The 23,349-nt window shown below is 37.8% G+C and overlaps 1 protein-coding gene across 3 annotated transcripts in view; it reads left to right on the top strand.

The window, feature by feature from the left end:
* The window catches only part of wdr11 (WD repeat domain 11), a 56,423-nt gene that overhangs the window by 3,538 nt on the left and 29,536 nt on the right, over positions 1-23,349 (top strand). For 2 of the 3 annotated variants that reach the window (XM_067526076.1, XM_067526095.1), the window contains exons 3-10: positions 490-643; positions 823-996; positions 1,333-1,534; positions 7,082-7,247; positions 10,051-10,153; positions 14,742-14,958; positions 15,826-15,926; positions 19,022-19,198. In XM_067526076.1, coding sequence (XP_067382177.1) covers positions 490-643; positions 823-996; positions 1,333-1,534; positions 7,082-7,247; positions 10,051-10,153; positions 14,742-14,958; positions 15,826-15,926; positions 19,022-19,198 — 1,294 coding nt within the window. The remainder of the gene's footprint in view (positions 1-489; positions 644-822; positions 997-1,332; positions 1,535-7,081; positions 7,248-10,050; positions 10,154-14,741; positions 14,959-15,825; positions 15,927-19,021; positions 19,199-23,349) is intronic. The other variant, XM_067526086.1, reaches the window with a different exon arrangement.

Below are 23,349 nucleotides of genomic sequence, written 5' to 3'. Positions count from 1 at the left end.
CATTCCTCACTCCAAAGCACACTTTAATCTTGTAAGGCACTACAGCCACAGCAGCAGGCCATTCCTCACCACGCAGGCTGACACAAGAAAGCTCGCTGAATTGAAAAAGATAGAAGTAGCCACAGTAAGGAGCATCCTTTCCAGGAGAAAACACACAGACATAATCAATTATTTAACCACCAATTTCTTCATAGTCATTTGTCTTGTTTAGTCTAAAACTTGCATTGGCTTAATTTCAGTGCCACAGTATGTGTTTCCTATTGGATCTTGCATATTTATTCCTATTTTATTTCCCCTGTTTTCATTCTTTAAGCCCATATTTATATAGACTTTATTATTTAGTTAAAATATGTAAATGCACAGATACAGAACAAGACCCGTTCTAGATACAGTAGGTCCAAAGTTAAAAAGATGTCATTACTACCAGTATCTTTTCACTCTTTTTAAATAGCAAATGAGGAAATCTTAGTGTCTGTTTTGGTTTGGTAGGTGAAATGGTCCAGAGAAAATTACTACCACAACACGAGCTCTCCCTACTCTCTGCGACTGGCTTCTGGAGATGCTTCTGGCAAGATCATAGTATGGGATGTGGTCAGTGGCACTGCACACTGTGAGATCCAGGAGCACTCCAAACCTATCCAAGGTAATGGATATTTCAGGATCCCCTCTCTCCAAGTAATATATGCTTGAGATGTTTTTTATTTTTTATCTGTCACTTCACAATAGGATGGCTGTTGATGGCTATTTGTTCTCATTAGTAAGCTTTTACCATTCTGGTGATTCTTACACTCTCCTCTCTGTCGTGTTACCTTTTCCTGTCAGACATGGAGTGGTTATGGAATCAGGATGCATCTCATGATCTGCTGTTAGCTGTCCACCCACCCAACTACATCGTCTTGTGGAATGGAGACACAGGCACCAAATTGTGGAAGAAGAGCTATGCTGAGAACATTCTCTCTTTTTCTTTTGACCCTTTTGACCCATCCAACATGGCGTGTAGGTGAACAACATATAGTATCCAAAAATCAGATTCAGCCTTAGTCCATTTATTGTTTTAATAATTTCACTTTGTATCCCACAGTAGATATTGTAGATATTGTGTCCTTTTTTGTGGCCAGAGCTCTTAGATTTACAATATATCAACCTCAGTGTGATCATTACCTATATAATTTTTAACATAAATCAGAGACCCTGCCACATCTATTGAAATCTGGGGCATTGTATTATGCTGATTGTAACTGGGTTTGGAAATGCCCAGTTAAAGGCAAACAGATATTTCTCAAATAACATTCAGATTTTCTAATAGAATAAATTTTTGCTTTTTGTCTGCAGTATTGACCAGCGAAGGTATAGTCTTTATCACAGACTTTTCCCACTCCAAGCCACCAGGCAGTGCTGGCAAAAAGGTCTACATTGCCAGCCCACATGCAAGCCCCGCTCACACCAAACCTGCACCCACTGCTGCCCCAGCACCTACTGGTGCCAAGAAGGCCCTCAACAAAGTCAAGGTTCTCATCACCAATGAAAAACCCACGTAAGAGCTTCTATATATTACTTTTCCTGGATATTACTGTTTTTTTGGAATACTAGCAGTGTTTTTACAGCATCCTGGAATACATTGAAAATTATGTAATCGTGAAAATTATTTTGAGACAAAAGGTCAGATATCGTTAACTTTTATCCCTTCCAAAAAAGCATATGAACAGAATTTACGCTAGTTATAAAATGACTGTGCTTCTTATTGAATAGTACTTTTACAGTGGGAAACTTACCATTTAAACTAAGCCAATTTTATGCAAAATTTAACAATTATAAAGCACCCATCATTAACAGGTCAACAACAATCACAGTGCATAACATGTTGTGAAAATGCAGATATAGACCAAATTTATAAAATTTAGTTTAGGCATATAAATAAGTTTTTAGAAAATTCGAAATTGTTATTCAAAGCAAAGAGTGGCGTTCTCAGCTTCAAATAGTGACTTAAGTTGTCGAGGGGAATACATGGCTCTAAAACACAAACAGACTGTGTTGTATCCAAATCATGAACAAGCATACCAAAAGTGGACACAGCATTAGAAGATGATACTGAGCATTGTGTCTGTTTTTTTTCCATGACATCTACATTAGGCAAACTGGACCAACCAGTCTCTGATATTAGCAGCAATCATACCTTTTGAAGTGGATTCACTGCACGATGGGCTGAAATATCAAGCATATTAAGCTTTTACATTAATTAAGCAAGTGTATAACATTTTTATAACACCATCAGTTCCCCATCAATTCACTGAGGTTGGCTCCTATTGCAGTACATTTATTAGATGTTTTAAACCACTTTTACTATCTGTCTCAGATCATCATATCAGTGTTAGAAAAGTGCCACATCCTCTGCATTTTAAATATGTAGGCTTTATTCCAGTTCCACTCCAGCAGGTGAGTTTTATTTACACAACTTTGCAAGAGGTTATTTTGTCAGATAGAGTTTAGTTTTTAAGCTACACAATATATGTATGCCCCCCCAACCTATAGTGAATCTATGAACCTGTCAGTGTTTGAGAGGAATGATATGTGAGACAAACCTAATGGTCTCAACCCTATTTGAGGGTTTTGTGGGAATTTATTTAGCAATCCTTAAATAACTGCCTTTAGTATATGAGACTAATAATGGATTTTAGTTTAGTACTGATTTACAACTGGCTAATTGACTCTGACTCATCAAGATGATCCACTTCATATGTATGCTTCATTCGTGGTCAAATCAATTAGGTTTAGAGAAAACAAGGCAAGCATCAGAAATGAAAAGGCCTACTACATTAATTAAAGTATATTAAAAAAAAAGATTTAATCACCCGGCAGATTTAATAGTAGCAGTACTTATTTTTATTCCATTAAGAGACAATATTGTGAAATGATATAAGATAGAGCTGTGCGATTGATCAGATTTTAATAATGGCTTACTACGATTATCAAAACAAAGCGTTCGAGGTAAAATGTATTGTTAGTGTTTCCATGTCGATATCATGCTGTTGTTTTGTCTTGCGTTAGAAATCCAGCACACCTTTACCTTTTAGTGCCGCATGTTCCCCACTCATTAAAAACTTAATTTCTTTCTTCTAAGCTGAAGCATGTTTAGTTTAGCCAAAGATTAAAAAAAAATAAAAAATGGTTACCCTGCTAGCAAAAGCTGTTAGCATCCTGTCCAAGAAGAAGAACAAATGAACGAACTGATGGCATAAGAGCGAACAAACGGCAATTACAGCGATTCTTTAGGTCAGTGGTCAGTGTCAGACTCTGGTCTGGGTTCGACCTTGAAACTGTAGCATCACAAAAAAACAACAAAAACATGAAAGATTGCTGCACCGCCTCTCTTAGGCTGTAATAAGTAATTATTAATTTAAGAGTCAGATAATCATGATTATAATTTTTGCCAAAACTAAGCAGCTCTAAAAGGCCTTGCTTATACTGAGTTGATTAGGATATGGTTTCAAAGCCTTGTTTGATGTGCTGGCAGCTTTGTGCTTTTGAGCGGTTGTGACTGTCAAACTGGCTTATTTATAGCAGCAACACTGGCCACTGTGTCCAACCGCCCAACAGTTCTAATAACAAACACTCCATTAATCTTACTTTTCTTTATTGTCTCTCTAGCCCCCCTTGTTGTGTCCATTTTTAGTCTTTGCGTCTTCTGTCAGAATGCGACAGCTTCTTTCCTCACCTTTCAGGCAGTGTGTAATTGCTCTTGAAAATGCTGTAGTCCTTCAGCCTGCGTTTGTTTGTGTATCTGTTTGGGTGTTTATCATGTTCAATGTAAGTGTCACTCCTCCCTGGCTCTGTCTACCTCTGCTTGATAGATGGAGAGTTACAGTAAACACCTTGTTCTCTGATAGTGTTATCAGAAACACGTTGAACACTATTATATAATGGACATTAGTGTCTCATCAAGCAGGCATCAGTCTTTTTGTTAGCCAAAAATGACAGATATCGTTTTCACGCTCATGCATTTTATTTACAAACACACACACACACACACACACACACACACACACACACACACACACACACACACACACACACACACACACACACACACACACACACACACACACACACACACACACACTCTTTATATGTAAAACTATTATTAAACATTAATTTATTCTAATTCATAACACTTATAACATATAAGTAACCCCAAAGATTTCAGTGACCTATTGTTATAAAGGAAACATCATGTGAGGTTTAATATTAGTGGTCCCATATTTCTAACAGTAGTAACAGTCGTTGAGCACATCGATTTTTACAGCAGAAGATTAAGATTTTTACAATGCTCAAACAAATCATGCTGAGTTTACTTTGATGAGAAAAGTTTCAAGAACTTAAATTATTTTGATGCAAAGCAGCAGCAACGTAATACAGCACTTATGTCTTCTTTGAATCCCTGTTGTGTGTGTGTGTGTGTGTGTGTGTGTGTGTGTGTGTGTGTGTGTGTGTGTGTGTGTGTGTGTGTGTGTCTGTATATGTGTGTGAAATGCTGCTCTAACATAGAAAACTACAGGACTATAATTGATTACTGAATATGAACACATTGAATGGCTAATGCAGAACAAAACTCTGACCATAGATGGTATCAAATCTGGGTTTTGAAAACAAAGAGTATAAAAATATAGTTATGAATATTAAAAGTTAACCTACATTCACCTTAAATAATTATTTAAGTGCAAAGACAAGAGAGGGCCTACAGTATTATAAGTCTTATGTAGCATTTGTCATAATTATTTCTGTCCCCCTTATAGGATATGAACTTGTCAAACTTTGAAATCCACCTAGATATTTTATAGAAATGAGAAATGACTTGCTGACCAGAAGTTGACAACCTTTACTAAACTTTACTTTGGAGAAACATTTTGTCTGTTGTTTAAAATGAGGATTTGTATTGAATCTCTCATTCAATTTCAAGCCAACGTCATGATTTATATTCACTGCCTGCTTATATTGTGTACGTTTATTCTGTATCGTCTACACATTAGGAGTTTACACTACAGTCAATCAGTTCTGTTCACATTACAGGCTTTCCAGTTTTTTCTAGTCAGATCCTTTTTTTTTTTTTTTTTATGTTGATCATTTACCTTGATGTTTGTAATCAACATGCATCCATCTTTAGTGTGAAAATTGCTGCAGCCCTAAACTGCCACAACGGCCATGGCTTAAGTGAAATTTAAGCCATGTACAAGCATGTAACAACAACAGGAGTTGTGTTTGCCAGTTTGTCTTTAAAAGCAGAGGGGAGGAAAGTTGGTTCACATTCACACACACTGATGGTAGTGACTTCTGAACAAAGGGGCTTGCTTAAAGCAACTGGGAGCAACTTTCGATTCAGTGTTCTGCCCAACTACTGTTCAGCATGGGGCCAGGAGTCAAACCACTGCCCCTGTGGTTTGTGGCTAGCTGCTACAGACATAAATGTCCAACAAATCTTGCACTTTCTTATCTCTCTATTAATCTCTTCTGACTGTCATGTTGTCTGCAACCTCCTTTATATATATTTATACCTGTCAGATGCTACAGAGAAAACATACAATAAATTCCAAGAGGTAAATAAATGGTGAGATTCTGAAATCTGACTGTTCACAGTGACATTATCAGATCTGATTTGAAAAAATATGATTTAGTTTGTTCACAATACCTTGAAAATATCAGATTGGAGTCACTTAAAGGCAAAAGAATTGGATTTGGGAAACCTCAGCATGTACAGTAATTTGAATGTAGCCATAATAGAAACTGGAAGCTTCTTTAAAACTCAAACTATTTACTATATATGTGATGTAAACAACACCTTGCATAATGTGCAGATAGTAACTATGTATCATCCACTGACCGATGTAGTCTTTATGTCATATTCACAGCAAAGACGGAGAGATGTGAGTATTGTACTGTGGAAATTGGGCAGCTGTGTCTTTTGGGAGGATTGGGGTTCACAGGACTTTAGGAAGAAAGAGGAACATTTTTTTTTTAAGATCTATAGCTTTTTTTTTTGCTTCTAACACACAGAAGTCTCTTTCTGATGTTTTGCTTTTGGTGGCTTAGTCATGTCAATCTCTATCTTTGTCCCTTCTGATTTCAGTGGGCTGGCAACAGTGTGCTTTAGCTCACCAACTCCTAAAGGTTCCCCTATTCACTCTATTTAATCTGTTACGCTTTCCTAAAGACGATAATGATCTCCATTGTGTTATAAAGTTTGTCTCTCCTTTATTCGATCTCCCTGTGACGTAGAGGGATGGAGCTGCTGGAATGAGTTATGTTCATGGACCTGCTTGTAGATACTGTTAAAGTTGGCCTTTGTTTCTCCTTGACTGAACTGGCAGGTGTTTGTGGAATGGCCATGAGAGCAAACCTGGTTGCTGTTATGAATATTTGTACTTGTATTTCCTTTAAATATACGTAGAAGAACCTGCAGCAAAAATACTTAGTAGAATAACATTTATGACACTCAAAATGATACAAGAGAATTTTGTCTGATGCTGCCAATACCCACTTAATCAGCCTCCCATCATTAGACCTAATTCACTTTTAAGTTTTCCCTCGTTTTCCTGCGACTTACTGAGACCACAACAGTAATAACTAATTCATTCAGACTTCTGAATCTGAAGGCATTTATTAAACTTGTTTAAGACTTTCCTAATCCAGCATCACATTGGTGTATATGCATAAAATTTTCATAGTTCATATGCATGTGTCATCTTGTGAGTTCCATTGTATTCTTGCTGATGTGTTTGCTGAATAAAATTGGCACTATCTGTACATTCATTTGTTTTTTTGGAATTCTTGCATGCTTTTCCCCTCCCCACACATGCGTTTGTGCACATTATATTGAGTTTAAAGCAAAAGATGGAAAACCATAGCTGTGGCCAAATGTGGCAAATGTGGTACCTTACGACAAAATGGGCGAATAATTGTCTCTAAGATTACATACATTTATCCGTTTTAAGCTCTTAGCCCCCTTTTCAGAATGCATTCCACATTTTCCCGTTACGAAAACAACCCAACACTGAGATATATTTCCTTTTCTAAATTTATGACACCATAGTGCAGAAGCTGTTACCTTGAATGACTGTCTCCAGCTGTCGTACCTGCCATCCAAGAGGAACCACATGCTGCTACTTTATCCCAGAGAGATACTCATCCTCGACCTAGAGCTCAGCCAGACAGTGGGTGTGGTGGCCATCGAGCGCTCTGGGGTGCCCTTCATTCAGGTGAGGCACTTCATTTACTTGCAGCATAATTAAAACAAATCAATGGTAAGTGGCCGCTTATATAGCGCTTTTACCCTTTACAGTGTTGCTTCTCATTCACCCATTCACACACACAGTCACCCCCAGGAGCAACTTGGCCTTCAGTATCTTGAATCACTCACCCTGTGCTCCATAGACGACCGCCTATTAAAGCTTTAAAGAGTTGACCTAGTTTTTCGTGGGAATGTCCTCTTTAATTTGACAATTGCTTGAATGTTTGAAGGTCAGAATTGTCTCATCTCTCAGCCTCTGTTCTAGTGGATTGGGATGTGATAGAAAGACATCCCTGCTGTGCATGTGCAACATGCATGCCAAGACAGTGATCCACACAGTGATCATCCCTTGAAAGAATCCAGTGTATAGTTTTTATTTTTATTCCATTTTTCGAAGAGATTTACCAAAATCTGTCTATACATCCTTCACCTTCCTTCCTCCCTCTCAGTGCTCATCTCATCCATGTCTGATAAAGGGCCACACATTTCTTTGCTACAGAAAAAAATTCCACCATCTTACACATCATCTAAATTCTTGTCTTTTTCTATAGTCACATTCAGCTGCACCAGTGACCTTTTGGTGCAGATTTCCTCTTTTTGGAGTCTGAATTTCTAATTGGAAATTGATGAATGCTGTGAGGGTAGTAGATGGAGGATTTGTCACGGCTGCAGAGCTACTAATGGGACAGAAGCTCTCACATAATGTCTCTCTTTTCACTCTGCTTTCACTTCTAACTCTCTGCCTCTTTCTGGGAATGACCATTCTGGTGGCTTGCTATTACATAGCTGACAGTGCTGGTACTTCCACTTAAAAAAGAAACACTGTTTTCTCTCACAAAAGTAATCAACATCCACTAATTTTTTTCCATATTGAATAGAACATATTGTATTTAATTTTTTATATATTATTCAAATGGGTATGTCACAACAAAATAAAGCAGGCAAAAATATTAAGACGTTTAACCCAGTTTTGCAGCACACCCTTTTGAGTTAATTACTGCAATCAAGCACTTGTAGACCTCTCAACGAGACTGCTAGATTTCTAAACAGGCAGTTTGGCCCACTCTTCTCAACCAAAGTGCTCCAGTTCTCTATGGTTTGGTTTCTGCCTGCTCCAAACTGTGAGTTTCAGCTCTTTCTATGGATGTTCATTTTGATAAAGATCATTACAGGCCAGTCTTTTAGTCATTATCCTGTTGGAGGAGCCGTGACCTGTGACCGAGATAGAGCCTTTCAATACTGGTCAGTATGGTATTCTCCAGAACATTTTGATAATCTTCTGATTTCATTGTTCCCCACACAGATTCGGGTCACAGTGTTAAACCTCATTCATGTAACACATTGGATGCCATTCATCTCGTTCAAAGCCTGATGTTTTGCTTTTCTGAATATAGAGCTGTATGTGACCCACCAAAAAGATTTAGGGGACCTTCTCCCAAAAACATAACATTTAAAGAAAATTCTTCCCAAGCTTTCTTCCATAAAGCTGTTTTTTTTTGTTTTTGTTTTTTTAACAAAACCTTGTACAGTTGAACATTATTGTGCTTTTACCCTGGAAGTCAGTTTCTATCTTTTTTTATGTTGTTTTTTTAGCATTAAGTGAATGGATCATTATTTCAATCAGATGAAAGCACATTAAAACTTTTGACAACAGTGTGTCTTTGGATTGACTAATTGTCATGTTTTTAATTGTTGTTCTCCTGGTCTGTTTAAACAATGTGATTACATGTCATTTTAGAAGAATAACCTTGAAGATCATGTTTGTATGAACATGCATGAACCAATTTCCTGCTCCTTGATTTTATTTTTCTTTAAATGGTTGCTACCTTCGTTTGTCATTTTTTCCCTTTTTAAATAAATGTATTCATGGTAAAGAAGTAAAAAGGTTGGGGAAAGCCTTTGTAGTCAAGGTGTAAGTCCTAAACTCACATGCAGGATAAGAACTGAATTATTCAGCCACCCAGGCTCTGTCCAGTGAACGCCTCCCTTGCCTAAGTGTTATAAAGTACTTGTCACACAGCCAGTTTGCATGACTGATGACTCAGCTTCAACAAAAGCCTAGGGTGTAGTGTAGAAGTTCAAAGAGCCAAAGAAAAGACACAGAAATATAGACACAGACACATGTGTACCTTACACTGTCAGATTTGGAACATACACGTGCACCTTACATATGTACCAAATACAGTCTAGTGGAGTTTCATAAATCACTTCAAAGTTTTCTTCTTGAAAAACACAGTATCAAAGGGTGTAGACTGTGATGTTAAAAATACTTTTTCTACAAATAGTAGTATTCCTTAAGATTTTTTATACTGTATGTTAATAACACAAATCTGCAAGTCCCATCCAGATTTGTTTGACATTGCTTTACTTTCAAAAGTTATAATAAATAATAAAAATAACTTTTAAAAATCTGTCACCGTAGAGAGAGAGTGAGTGTGTGTGAAACAAAACCAGAAATTGGTAAATGGCAAGCAGGTTTTAGCCTCTAATATGGTTAATACATAATAATGCAACCTGAGCGATTATTATATTTTTTTACAGTAAATCTATTATTACAAAAAGGAACTAGTAACCGAAAATCTCTGAATTGTTGTCAAGTAAATTTAACAAAATGTAAATATTCCAGTAGGGTACAAAATCTTCAAATTTTACTTGGGTGTGTATGGACTGGTTTATAGCTTGATTTGTTGAACTATAGCTTTTCAAAAGTCTTAAAAAAGAAAGTTTGAACGCTCAGTCATGAACACATTGTAACTCATTTCTGTGTTTAGGTGATTCCTTGTGCTCAGCGGGATGCTCTCTACTGTCTCCATGAGAACGGGTGTATCACCCTTCGGGTTTGTCGCACTACTACCGCTCCAGAGGAAGCAACAGGTATAAAACATCCTCACGTCCTCATGTGTATACACACAAAGCCACGCACAACATGTGAAAGACTGTACTCACTCCCAAATCACTCTCAATCCTACGCTGTTGCGCAGTGATCATCCATTCAACTAAATGGCACAGCAGTCAGAGCCTGTAGCCTTTCTCTGTGCTCCAGTGGGCTTCTTAGCTTCTTACTGTCTCGTTTATCTTTGGCTTAGTGTTATAGGCCAATGGGAGTCCACTGTCTCACTGAATCTCGCTCTCCTTCACTGACTTTTTTTTTGGCCATCTCTTCCACACTTACCTCTGCCTGCTTATCTTGATTACCCCCCTCCCCCCCCCCCGCCCTCTGCTTTGTAAGTCTCCATTACAGCCATTTATTCTTGTATATCTTGTCTTCATGTCTTGTTTTCTGTCTCTTGACTCTCCTCCTTCTAACTTTTACTAAAACAATGTCTTTATTGGATTCTCAGTGTCTTTCTTTCTCCGTTCCCTTTTATTATTAATATCTTCTCCATATCTTCTTTTGTGGAGTCTTTTAATTCTAATACAGTATATTAAAACCGAACAGGTTATTGTGGAAATATACAATTATTTTCAGTATAATAAATTCTCACAGTAACCAATTAAATACAGATATATTCAAAACAGAACCAATAAAAGTCTACTTCAATACATGGTATTGTTGGTCATTGAGAAACAAACAGTGACCTGAGTACTATATATTGCTAGCTTCTAATGAACCTAGCAATATATTAGAAGTCAAAAATGATATTTGACTTTTAATTTCCAACCAAGGAGGTAACGCCAAATATACATATATACAAATACTGTATGAAGTTTTCACTGCATAAAAAACATTTTCGGCTCTGTCAACACATAAAAAGCAGCTCATTAATTTTAGGCAGTTAACAGTTGTTTACAACCTGTGACGTTCCTGTTCACCTGCGGTGTAAAATGTCACAAACAAATAGAGCTAGCTAGTAAGCAGCTAGAGGGAGGGCAGACTGGTGGAGGTGTAAAAGAATAATTATTATCTGAAACGCAGTTCAATCATCTGGACTCACTCCAGCCTTTGATTAAACTGCCAATTTTGAAAGAAAGTGGCAGTTGACTGGTGGTTGGTTTATCAGTACCTATTGGTCCTTTTTTTTTTTTTTTTTCTTTTTCAATTATGATTTGTTGGTAGATCTGCTGCTGCTAATGTTCACGCTGTAGCATTATAATACAAGCCTGGGTGAACCCCTCTCTTACAATTATTACTATTCATAATAATTATTTTATTGTGTATTATTAGTAAGCCTATTTAATAATACTACAGGGATTGACTTTATATTTGTGTTGTTACCCTGGCTTACACTGTGATCAATTTCCCTATTAAACAATCATTTAATAGGAAAGAAAATCTTTTGCAAGGAGCATGATGATTTAAAAGTATGTACTTTATTGATACATTGCAGAAATTGTGAAAATGCAACCAAGCCCGTATCTCTTAGTCTCCTGCCATCCAGCCTGTTTTGTTCCTTTTGCAGATGTTTACTTTGAATCTGCTTTTAGTTACCAGGTGTGCAGGACTATGAGCTCCAGACTCCAATCCACTCAAACACCCCTCCAACAGAGCTGTCCTTCTCATTGGACATCTTATTAATCTTGATGCCTCCCCAGAAGTCAACATATTTGCTGCTACTACATGCTACCTCACTGTCAGCAGCTGTTAACACAATAAGCACAGATGTTCAGTACAGCCCGATTCACTTCACTTGTATAAAACAACTGTGGAAGACAAATTGTGCTAGAATCAGTTTTATTTAAATTCTACTGTTCACGCTGGACCAGTGATTGCATATTTGTTTAAGAAGACAATGATTACCTAGATGATTCCTAGTTTGGTGACACATGAACTAGGGACCCCTTTAACAAGTGACTGGACTACATTCAGATCACGCTCCCGACTACTTAACTGCGAAACAAGCAAGATGAACATGACACAATGTAACAGTGCACGCATCAAAGGTCCGATACAAATAAATAGAAATAGAAAAACACAGTAAACATTACTTGCATAGAATGGCCTCATTATCTGCCTCAGGCTCAGTCTCTAAAAGCAAAAGGTATAAAATCAAAGAGTGACTTTTTCATTTTATACAACAGAATGAAGCATTTAAAAAAAAAAAAAATCTTATACTTCAGAGTTGTGAAGACAGAACCTATTCCTACAGGAATAGGTGCTGTCTATTCCTGTAGGAATAGGTGCCTGCTATTCCTGCTTTTTCTCTGCCTCTTTTCCTTATAAAGCCCAAATTATACTTCTGCATTCTGCATGTGTACTAAGCTGTGGAGGTTATGTTCAAAGATGTTTGCCTATGTACTTCTGTTGCAACAGAAGTCCAAATCCACAAGGGGGCCGTGTTTCTATCGCACTTAGAAAACAAGTATCTACAGAAGAAATAGAATTGAACAGGAAGTGGAGGAAGTTACCCCACCAAATACAAATTACTGCAATAAATTGTTGAAAGGAGAAAATAAGAACAAATTGGTAAGTTACGTATATTTTCTAACCTCGTCCACCAACTCTACCTGTTACGTCTTTTTTTCTGTTTCTTAATTTTCTTTGTTGTTTTTGTTTCCTTTCTGTTTTGATCCTTTTTGTTTCCTCTACAGTAGCAGGCATCCTGTCCTCCATTCACTGAATTTGTTAAGTCATCTCTGCATAAATCTGACTCAGCATGTTTTGTCCTCTTCTGCTTCTCTCTTATTGGTGGTTGGCAAGCAACGGAGAGTGAATTACCACCACCTTCTAAACAGGAATGTAGCTCAAGACAAATTATTAAGCAAATGTGTTCAAAGTCTTGTAAATTATTTAATGTCACTTAAAAAAGAAAAAATGTAATATCATCCTTCATATGCAATCTGACTATGTGGACTTGAAGTTGTACAGTTGGACTCAAAATTATTTAACCCCCACTGCTAATTAAGAGTATTGACAAAGGTTATCCTGTTCAGGGTCGCAGGGAGCAGGAGCCTGTCCCAGGGCAATTATAAAGACACATAGACAGCCATTCACACCGACAGGGAGTTTAGAGTCACCAGTTAACCTCACATGTATGTCTTTGGACTGTGGGAGGAAACCAGAGTACCCAGAGGAAACCCACAAAAGCATGGTGAGAACATGCAAATTCCACACAGAAGGGCTTTAGCTGGCTGTTGGCTGGGGAGTTTCTAGCTGTGGGCCAGCAGCACTTCACCACCATGCTGCTCATCATAAGAGCAAAAATTTGCAAATCCGGATTTGTCTCGAGAACACTTGATGGAAATTAATTAGTGGCTTAGTTGCACCTGGTGTGCTTGAGATATACTTCAAATACCTGAACTGGCAAGGGATTTGTGGAGTGTGATATTTGACTGCATTTTAGAAAAATGGCTAAGTCTTTTGACTTAAAAACTTAAGAGAAGGCATCATTGCCTTTCTAAAACAAATGGATACAGAAAGATGGCAAAGGCACTGAATGTTCCTAGAGACACTGTATGAAGCATAGTTTACAAGTTCAAAGTTAAATGAACTTTGAACTTGGCTACACTAATCTGGATGTGGCAGAAAAAAGCTATCAAGGGCTGCAACAAGATTTCTGAGGAGGCAGGTGGAAAGAAAGACCTGCGGCAAGACATTGTGGCAGCAAGCACTCAGGTTTCAGTTTGCACTGTAAGGCGCATACTAATCACAAAAGGTTTCTTTGCCAGAACTCCAAGACATTCAAGAAAACCTGCCAGAATTGGGGTCTGGCTATGCATTTGCAGCAGTTCATAAGTACAAAAGTGCAGCAGCATTTGTAAGATTATAAGAACTTTTTTTTTTCAATTCTTATGATATGGAATTAATCTTAAATAACTCCTTATTTGTAAATACTAATAAAAATGTATAAGAGAAATATGAAACAGCTTAAAGGATTGCAGTCTTATCATTTTAAAATGCTGGCCATCTTCCAGTCTGAAAGCCCTACATCTACACATGCACTCAAAGTCAGGATTATTGCCAATAGGTGCTAAAATAACAAAATATTTGCAAAAACTTTTTAAAGGATTTAATTTATTACTAACTTTAAAGTGATCTTTAATTCATTCTTGTATGTTTCTCAAACACAAGAACATGTAACATTAAACATTTTTTAAACCAATACCTTCCAAAAGAAAACTGACAATCTTTAATCCATTCAGCAGCAAATCTCAGTGGTGACACCCAATGACAATAGATGAAGTGACAGTATGTAATGCTAAGCCACACTTCATTATGGGGGTTTGTAGTTTTTGTTTTTTCAGTCTAGGGTGCCTATTTTACTAAATGAATCTATGTGTAGGTTAAAATAACTTAAAAACAATACATATTGATAGCATTTAAATTGGATGCAGTAAATAAGGCTGTACATTCAGTCCTTAATAATTGTCTCTTTGTCATGTGTTCCTTCCAATTCGTGTGATTGGCTCTGATTATGTACATTTTTATTTTTTTATCTCCCATCATTTTTCATTTTCACTCTTGCTCCCTGTCACACCATCTCTCCCCATCTTTCTACATCTCTTATATTCTTTATATTCTCAGTTTCTTTCTCTTCCTCAGACCCAGAACAGAGTGTGCAGGAGCTTGTGTACGACCTGCGCTCCCAGTGTGATGCCATCCGAGTCACCAAGACGGTCAGGCCATATCGCATGGTTATCTGCCCTGTCAACGAAAACAGTGCTGCACTCACGGTTAGCGATGGCAGAGTCATGCTGTGGGAGCTCAAAGCCCAAACTGGCAAGGCTACTGCCAATCCTAGGTACATACAAACACACACATACATAGCAAAAATCAGCAAATCTGTATTCTAATTCTGCAGATGACAGCTGAAATGGCAGGGACAGGTAACTGTTAAAAGTTGGAATACTTTATATTGCGCCTCAAACTGACTCTAAACCTCCTAATCCTCTGACCTAAATTTAGTCCTGTTAGTGACTTGTGTAGGTAGGGGTGCACTGAGTTTAGCTATCGTTGATGAGCTCTGCCTCCCTTCGAGGAAGCACTCCCTTGCTGCTGTCGAGGAGACAGCAGCAAGGAGGACAGGAGTTTTTCTCTCTTAAGTTGGCTTCCCGTCAGAAATGGAGTGAGGTTTGTCTGCCTTGTGAGCAAATCTGGGCAAACAACAGATATGTTACAGCATTTTTTGCCACCCTTTAATTGTTTTATTATAGTCTTGTTTCAGACAGGTAGGTCTGTAAGTCAAAACAAAGTTGGAATTACTGACATGAATTATTCTTGATTCAGTCTTTGTGTGCTGGTGTTTTCATCGTGTACTGTGGATAAATTAAGATGACTTATGTAGGGTGAGAAACTGTTGTACCTGTTCAAATATAGGTCACACCCCAAGTGTATCCAGCTTTATCACAATCGTGAAAATAATATTTCTAGGAATCATCTCTGTTTTTATTGAACAGTATCTTATCAATACAGAGAATAATTTCTCGTGTCATTGTTTTCAAATGCTACTGTTCCCTCTGGGTCAGTAACTCATTACAAAGCGGATCACATTCATCATTTTGCACAAGCAATATTCATTTATCACTTCCCATTCACTTGGTTTCAAAAACGGATGTGCCAATGCTTTTACAATGAATTTAATTAATATTCCGTCTGCCCCTCCTGTCAGTTCGGGCCTGTCGCCGCTCTACTCCCCTGTTTCATTTTGTGGAGCTCCACTGGGTCCAAACCAGAAAAGGATTCAGGACCTCTCTCTCAACAGTATGATCGGTACGGCTCTTCACTAGCATCGATATCACAAAAAATGTCACATATAATGCCTTCTTCTTGCTCTAATGCTTTTTTTCATGCTACAAAAGGATGGTTTTCATTTTCTTTAAAAATGCAAGCCATCTTTCTGTAGCATGAGAGATGTGTGCATATGTGTGTTATTGTTTATGTGCATCAGGGTTTCTCCCTGTATGTCTTTTATTGTACCACTGTGAATTGTGTGGGCCTCGAGGCACTCCTTCACTTTCTGCTTTGATGTGTGACTGCCGGTTTCTCATTTAGGCGGGCCATTATACAGGACAGAGTTATTCCCAGAGCTGAGCAGCTCTGCAGAGATTCCCATGAGAGCTTGGCCATTCCTCTTTCTTTAGTCTCTCTACCATCTCATCATTTTTCCATCTCTCTTTCGCTCTCTTTCTCTCTATCTATGTGTCTCTTTCTATGTTTATTTAGAAAAGAGCTGCCTATCAAAAGTTGAATTTCTGATGGAGGAATTATTTTGTTCTATTTCTGGTTTATCAGTGTATCACTTTTATTCACTAAAAGTCAAACTACTAGTGAGCAGAGGGCTTTGAGAAGGTGGAGCAGCAGTAGTTGTTATGCTTGCATAAGAAGGGGGGAATTTACTGTCTCTCCCATCACACACTAACATTGAAACCAGCTACTGCCTGGAGCAATAGCTCTGTCTGACAGGTTCTGACTAAAGCTCCTTGTTATGAGGGAATGTCACTGGTCTGCCTGTTCCTAAAATTGTTGTTATAATATGATGCTGATTGTCTGACACAAGAAGGGCATCAGACTGGCAAATACAAATTGATAAGCAAGAGCTACCGCCTACAAAACAATATTTGCCATCATTGCCGATTTTTTAGCACATGCAAATCTATTTTATCCATGATTTGTTTGTGTTGGCTTGTTCAGAATTATGTGCTTATCTCATTTAATTATATCTTCAAGCTGCAATGATGCTCATTTAGATAGACAATAAATTTGCCAGTGTAAAGAAGGCTATTATGGTGTGTGAAATTAAATAGAAACCAAATGGATTTTTCAACCAGTACCATTTATAACTGCAGTGTTGTTTCTTTGGGAGGCTGTGTAGGCTATTAATCAGATATTTACCTCTTACCTACACATGAAAAATGCTTTTATGTACTTATGTGATTATAATCCACATGTAAAGTCTTCTCACAGGGTTCTTCTAGATCCTTAAGCGAGTTTTCCATCAATCCATCCATCCATTATCTATCATCGATTATCTTATTTGGGTCGCGGGGGGGGGGGGGGGGGATTGAACTATTGGAGGAAACAGGTGTACCCAAAGGAAACTCACGCGAGCTAACCACTCCACCACCATTCTGCTTCTTAACAAAGTTTCCAAATAATATTCCAATAATCAATCTAAATCTTAATTTTAAGCATAAACAGTTGTAAGTCATCTTAAAACCTTCTATAAGTCCTAAATATAATTTTAAGAGGGCCAAAATTTCCTGATTGGCTATTTGGGTCTTTATTATAAGTTGCTGCTACTTTCAAAATTTAGTCATGCTTTTATGTATTCTGGGCAAAATGTTTACTTTCAATAAAGTACTGCCTTCTCTACCACTTCTTCTCATGAGAATTATATCAAGGAATCTGTCCCCCTCCCATCCAAAGATGAGAAGAGGGTGTCAGTGTGGAAGCTGTCAGTCTCTATATTGACGTACATCATTTCACCTGTGTTGATGGTTGTATTAATGCGCAATTAAAATTAAAAACTTTACATCAGAGCTGGTTGTCACAGCCTCGCTCCTAAACAGATCATCTATTTCAACAACTGTTATGGACTTGAGTGTGTCAGTATGACAGATTATTTGGGTGTTGCTTTGTCTCATGTTGGCAGTGCTGAGTTTAGGCTAAAACTGTTTCTGTTTTTAGCTTGCATTGATTGTTCCTGTTGAGGGTTTAATTAAATGAATACCATCAGGTCTGGTCAACTGTCATCAGCTAATGTTAATTCTCAGACTTACAAGGAAGCAAGGCCAGCATGCGCTTTTCCACTTCAGCTAAAGAACAGCTTCGGATTAGGTTGGTGAAGCCAAGTTGAAATTTGTATTAGTTTGAGAGCTTATGAGCTCTATTACAAATGTGTACAATCTATCTAGAATCCTGAAAAAGAGGCAAAGAGAGGTAACTGCTCAGTTCTCTCCATGCTAAAAAAGGATTAGGTTTATTCCAACCCTTTTTGGCTTATGCCTTTGACAGGATTTAAATGACACTGTACCACAGGGCGCAGAGTTGCATGACTCACACCTGCACGGAATTAGGACACCATGTTTATCTCATGTATATGCTGCGTCATCTGGAATTTGAGCAGGAGCTACTTCATGATACTGTTAAGTAGACGATGGTACATTATGTCCTTTAGCTTCAGTTGATAATTTGTAATTGTCCTAATATTTCAATTGCCTTGTGTACAGTATCCTAGCTCTCAAAAGCCAGATTTGGCTCTGCTAAAATATTATAAGCTATTTATTATGTACATTTTTGTAAACAAGTGAACCAGGTACAAGCATTAACAAAGAAACTGCAGCCAACTGTTTTACTGATATATCTATATAGGAGGTTAAATCCTGTTCAAACCCTCTCCCCCATTTTATAGACTGAAACTACTCATATAAAATACTGTAGAGCACTGTACAAACTTAAGGGAAACCTTTAAAGTTGTGATGCAGGCTGTATATTCTTAATATAGAATTTTTCAGATGCCACACATAATCTAAATAGGATCAGCTTGACTAAAATTAATGCATCTTAACTATTATAACAGACATATCTATATCAATAAAGCTAGAGATGAGGACCTAATTGTTCACAGCTTCTTGGAGCTTCTACCAGCTAAACTGATTTTGTGTAATTTAGTAAACAGACATAGTAGTAGTAGTAGTAGTAGTAGTATAGAAGTGAAAATAATGATTAATTGCAGAGCATGGTATTTATTAGATTAAGATGTAGCAGTCCTCACTTTTAGTATGTTTAATATTTTTTATTAATTTATTAAACATGCTACAACTTTGGTAATACCCATGTTAAGCCATTTCATGTTTGTTTCTTAGGTCAGACCTTAATAGCTGGCGAGAATCCTCTTCCATCATCTAACCAACAGGAGGTCCAGTTGAAGTTCCTGCTGACCGGGCTGTTGTCTGGCCTTCCACAGTCACCCTTTGCCATTCGCATGTGCCCACCTCTTACAACCAAAAACATCAACCAATACCAACCGCTCCTGGCTGCAGGTATGTATTTATGCTGAATTAAATAATGCTCCTGAATTAAAATGATTTGTCATGATTTTTGATTATTTGTTATAATGCTCACAACTACAGTTACCATACTAATGTTTAACAGAGATTCTTAACCATATTCTCCATCTCTGTTTAGAACTTAACACAGCTGGGGCCATTAGAAATTTCATTACTTTTCAGGTATCTTGTTCTAAACCAAAGTGCTGGACGAATTGAAATTTGACCTGAGGGTGGTACTAAATTAAAAATGACATAAAAGCATGTCTGCCAGTTCATTTGCCATTTTATTAAAATATTTAATTCTATAGCATAGTGGTGGACTTACCAACCATGTCATTGGGCTGTAAGCTGCCCAATGAAAACCTTTTCACTCTATTGTCACAACAAAACCAAAGTAGTCTATAGCCACCATTGGAATAGATAAAATTACACTGCAGTAATGTTGCAAGTACAGTGGAGTAAAAAAGTGGAGTAAAAAGCATAATGTAGCAATAACTAAATTATCTTTCAAAACTGAATTTCAATCCAGCACTTTGCTAAATACACTTCATAATAGAAAAATTTGTTGTTTTTTTAACACTGTATGTTACTGTTGTCACTGTAGTCAAAATGTACTCTCTCACTGGTTTTTGTTCACCATGCTATCCTCTGTAACAACCACACATTTGTCCATTTAAGATAAAGCTTGTCTTGTTTGATTTATAAAATGTTCCGCAAGTGATGAGTGGAAAAACATTCAAAGATTGAGGAGTGGTTTGGAGGGCACAGGGCGCAATGATTATGCAGCTGCAGCTTTAATCAGTTGTACATACAGGTCCTTTGCAAAACGTATCAGTGATTTGAGTTTGAAGAAAAACACATAATAAGCACTGTAATTGAAATGCATAGCAAGGCCCCAAACATAATTTTATTAAAAAAAAAAAAAAAAAAACAGCAGGAAATCAACAACGGCTCACATGAAGACAACCATTTAGTTAAGCAGGGTGTTATAGCACAATATCAGATACATTGATCAGGCTCCGCATTAACAATATCAAAGATCAAGGCTTTCAGCTTGTCCCTTCCGGGTTTGCAACAGCAGAAGATGCTCCACTCGTTGATTTGGCATGAGTTTTTACACCGGAAACTCTTCCTGCTGCAACCCTCCCATTTAGTCCAGGCATGGGACCGACACCAAGGTCACCTTCGATGGCTGGGCGGATCCACACCTGGTGTGGTGGGAATCTAACCCGTAGCCTTCTGTATCCCAACCCAATGATCTACCACTGAGGCACCAGACCCCTGATCAACACATGTCAGAACCTACACTCTGTGTTAAGAGGCTGTGTAGAAACAAACTGCTCAAAGAGCTGATCCCTGTTCACTAGGTGTTTGTGGCTGACAGGCCTACATTTATTCACAATTTTTCCTAAGGGACTTATCGTTTCAGAATCTTAAAGTGAACAATTCTCAGTTTTACACAAAATAACTAGCAATTTAGATTTGGCTTTAAGTGCTGCAATTTATTATGCCTTTTACAGTTAAATCAAACAATTTAGGCTGCAGAAAAAAGCTTTCCAGAGTTTCCCAAACTTGGTGACATTTTGTTCAACTGCATTCCCATATTTCAAATTCTCATCCTAAAAATTCCTCTAATGAAATGCACACCACTTTGTTTGCAATATACAAATCATTGCATTGAATTCGATGGTTTGAGAGAAAATGAGTAAGTTGCAGTCCATTCAGTCTAACTGTGCATTCTCTGCAAATGATATTGAAAGCATAGACTTTATCTGAAATATTCACCTTTGTTTTTACTCCCTCGAGACAGCTGCTAGGCAAAAGAGAGCCAGTAAAAGTTTGGATTTATTTCTTTTAGAAGAGCAAAAGAAATTTCTTCAAAAGCTGTTACCTTATCCTTCCCACAGCAGGGATGCATGAAATTATAAAAGTCTCAATTTAACTGGCAAATTAAGAGCAGAATCGTCTATCTGTCTGTCTGTCCATTCATCATTTGTTTTTGTCTGTCGTCTTAAGAGTCTGTTTCTGTTTGTGTTTGTGTGCACATACTGGAACCCACTGTACCACTTTGTTTAGGGCCCAGGTGTTTTGGTGTTCTCTCCCTAGTGCAGCAAACTTTCAGTTTAGTTGTCAAGCTGAAAAATAGGCTACTCAGTCCCCTGACATAGCCCACATAAATTAATCATTCCTTAAAGATAGATTGCCTTCCTTAGACCCACACACAAGCAGCTGAATAACACCTTCAACCCACACATATCTCAACCGTTTTCCCTGGGTCTCTTTGATATGTGAATCACATCCACAATACAGGGAAACCAAGACCCCTTAAGTTCACTACACATTATTGCTCAGTGACTGTTTTGAATGAATGTGTTTTGTTTTGGTTTTTTGGGTTTTTTTTTTTGGTCCTTTCGGCTTATCCTGTGTGTTCAGGGTCGCCACAGGGTATCGTTTGTTCGCATGTTGATTTGGCACAGTTTTTAGTCCAAATGCCCTTCCTAATGCAACTCTCCCCAATTTCTACCAGGCTTAAGACTGGTTGTGCATCCCTGGGGATGGGGACTGTGACAGCGTAAAAGCCGCTGGGAATACCCAGTGCTGTTTACTATGTGTTATTTACAGGCTTATCTCAGATGTCTTTTGTTAAAATTGAAAGAGCATCTGTACCTTTTTAAAAAAGAAACAAACCCTACCCATCCCTCAAAAGCAGCAATTTCAAATCACTTTGTAGTTAGAGACCTTTCCACAATCAGTGTGTGACACTGGAGCGGGTGCAGTTGGAGCCCATCACGCCACAGATGGTGTGGGGTTGACTCGGCACAGCTGGGTCCTGGTGGTGTTCTGAATGTAAAACTAGAACAGTGTGATTGAGTTTTCTGTGCGCGTCATTTGTCAACTCCCTGTAGTCATCTTGCAGAGTCAAGTAGTTAAACAGTCTCTAGTTGCATTTTGAAATGTGACTTTTGTTTTACTATCTGTGAGCTGGCCTGTGAATTGTCGAGGAAATGTCCAGGCAATTTAAATGCTGAGTTGTTATTAATTAAATTGGTATCTTGAGGCTAGTGCATTTTTTAAATAACTAATTGCCTTTATTACAGTTGGAAATAATACAACAATTAGGTAGGAGTAACAATATTTTTACGTATTTGGACACATATGTCTTGAAGTCTTGTACTAGGCCTTGCTGTCATGGTTTAGAAGATTAAAACAGTTCTGTGTTACTATTACACCTCCTCAGTAATGATGCCGGGGTTGGTACTGTGTCAGGTGTTGTGGCAGGTGTTGGCATCTCTTACCTCTTTTGTTTACCTAGCCCCAGAGAATATACTTAATCCGTAAATCCATAGTGATCCATGGATGAGTCCTTGGCAGTCTCCTTCTTTGCCTCTGTTCCTGTCTGCATTAGGTTGCTCCCTAATGTGCAGTTGAGATAAAATGGGGACTCACTGATTTAATGTCAGTCAGAGAAACAGAAAAGGCAAAGGGACTCCTTCCACTTGGTGCAAATGATGCAGAGGATGGGCTCACTACTGATGTTGAAACTGGAGTTGAATTATTATATATTATTATTATTATTATTATTATTATTATTATTATTTACAATTAGATGAAGGTGGAAACACCCTTTTTTTTAATGTCTTTCTCCCACTTTACCCTTCTGTCAATCTTTGCTCCTTGCCATCAAAGGGAAGGTTACAGAAGATGTGTAGCCAACCTAGCTACTCTCTACCCAGAATTTTTGCTGTCTGGTCTCCTGCCTATAAAGCTGCTATCTGTGTGAGACCTGACAGTTCCATTACAGATAGGTACAAACCCCAGAGCTTTCCTTTACAGCAATATGTACACAAACACTGACATACCAACTTCCATTCCTAATCATCTTATGGTGGCATGACCGATGTATTTATTTGTGGTTTCTCGATAGATATACTTGCTGCATTGTGTCAGCCTGCAAAATTAAACTGAATTATGAGTAAAATAATGTCTAATCTAAAAAGCAAATAAAAATGTAATTTGCAAAAAATTATAAATAAATGTTTGTGTACTCGAATGAAGATGGCATACTGACATATCCCAAAAAGTAAAAACAAAGATCAAATGGACTGACACCCCTCCGCTGCACAGAAATATCATGCACGTTT

The sequence above is a fragment of the Channa argus genome, chromosome 1 (genome assembly GCF_033026475.1).
Source record: "Channa argus isolate prfri chromosome 1, Channa argus male v1.0, whole genome shotgun sequence".
Taxonomy (NCBI): Eukaryota; Metazoa; Chordata; class Actinopteri; order Anabantiformes; family Channidae; genus Channa; species Channa argus.
This window is presented reverse-complemented; position numbering and strand designations above follow the sequence as displayed.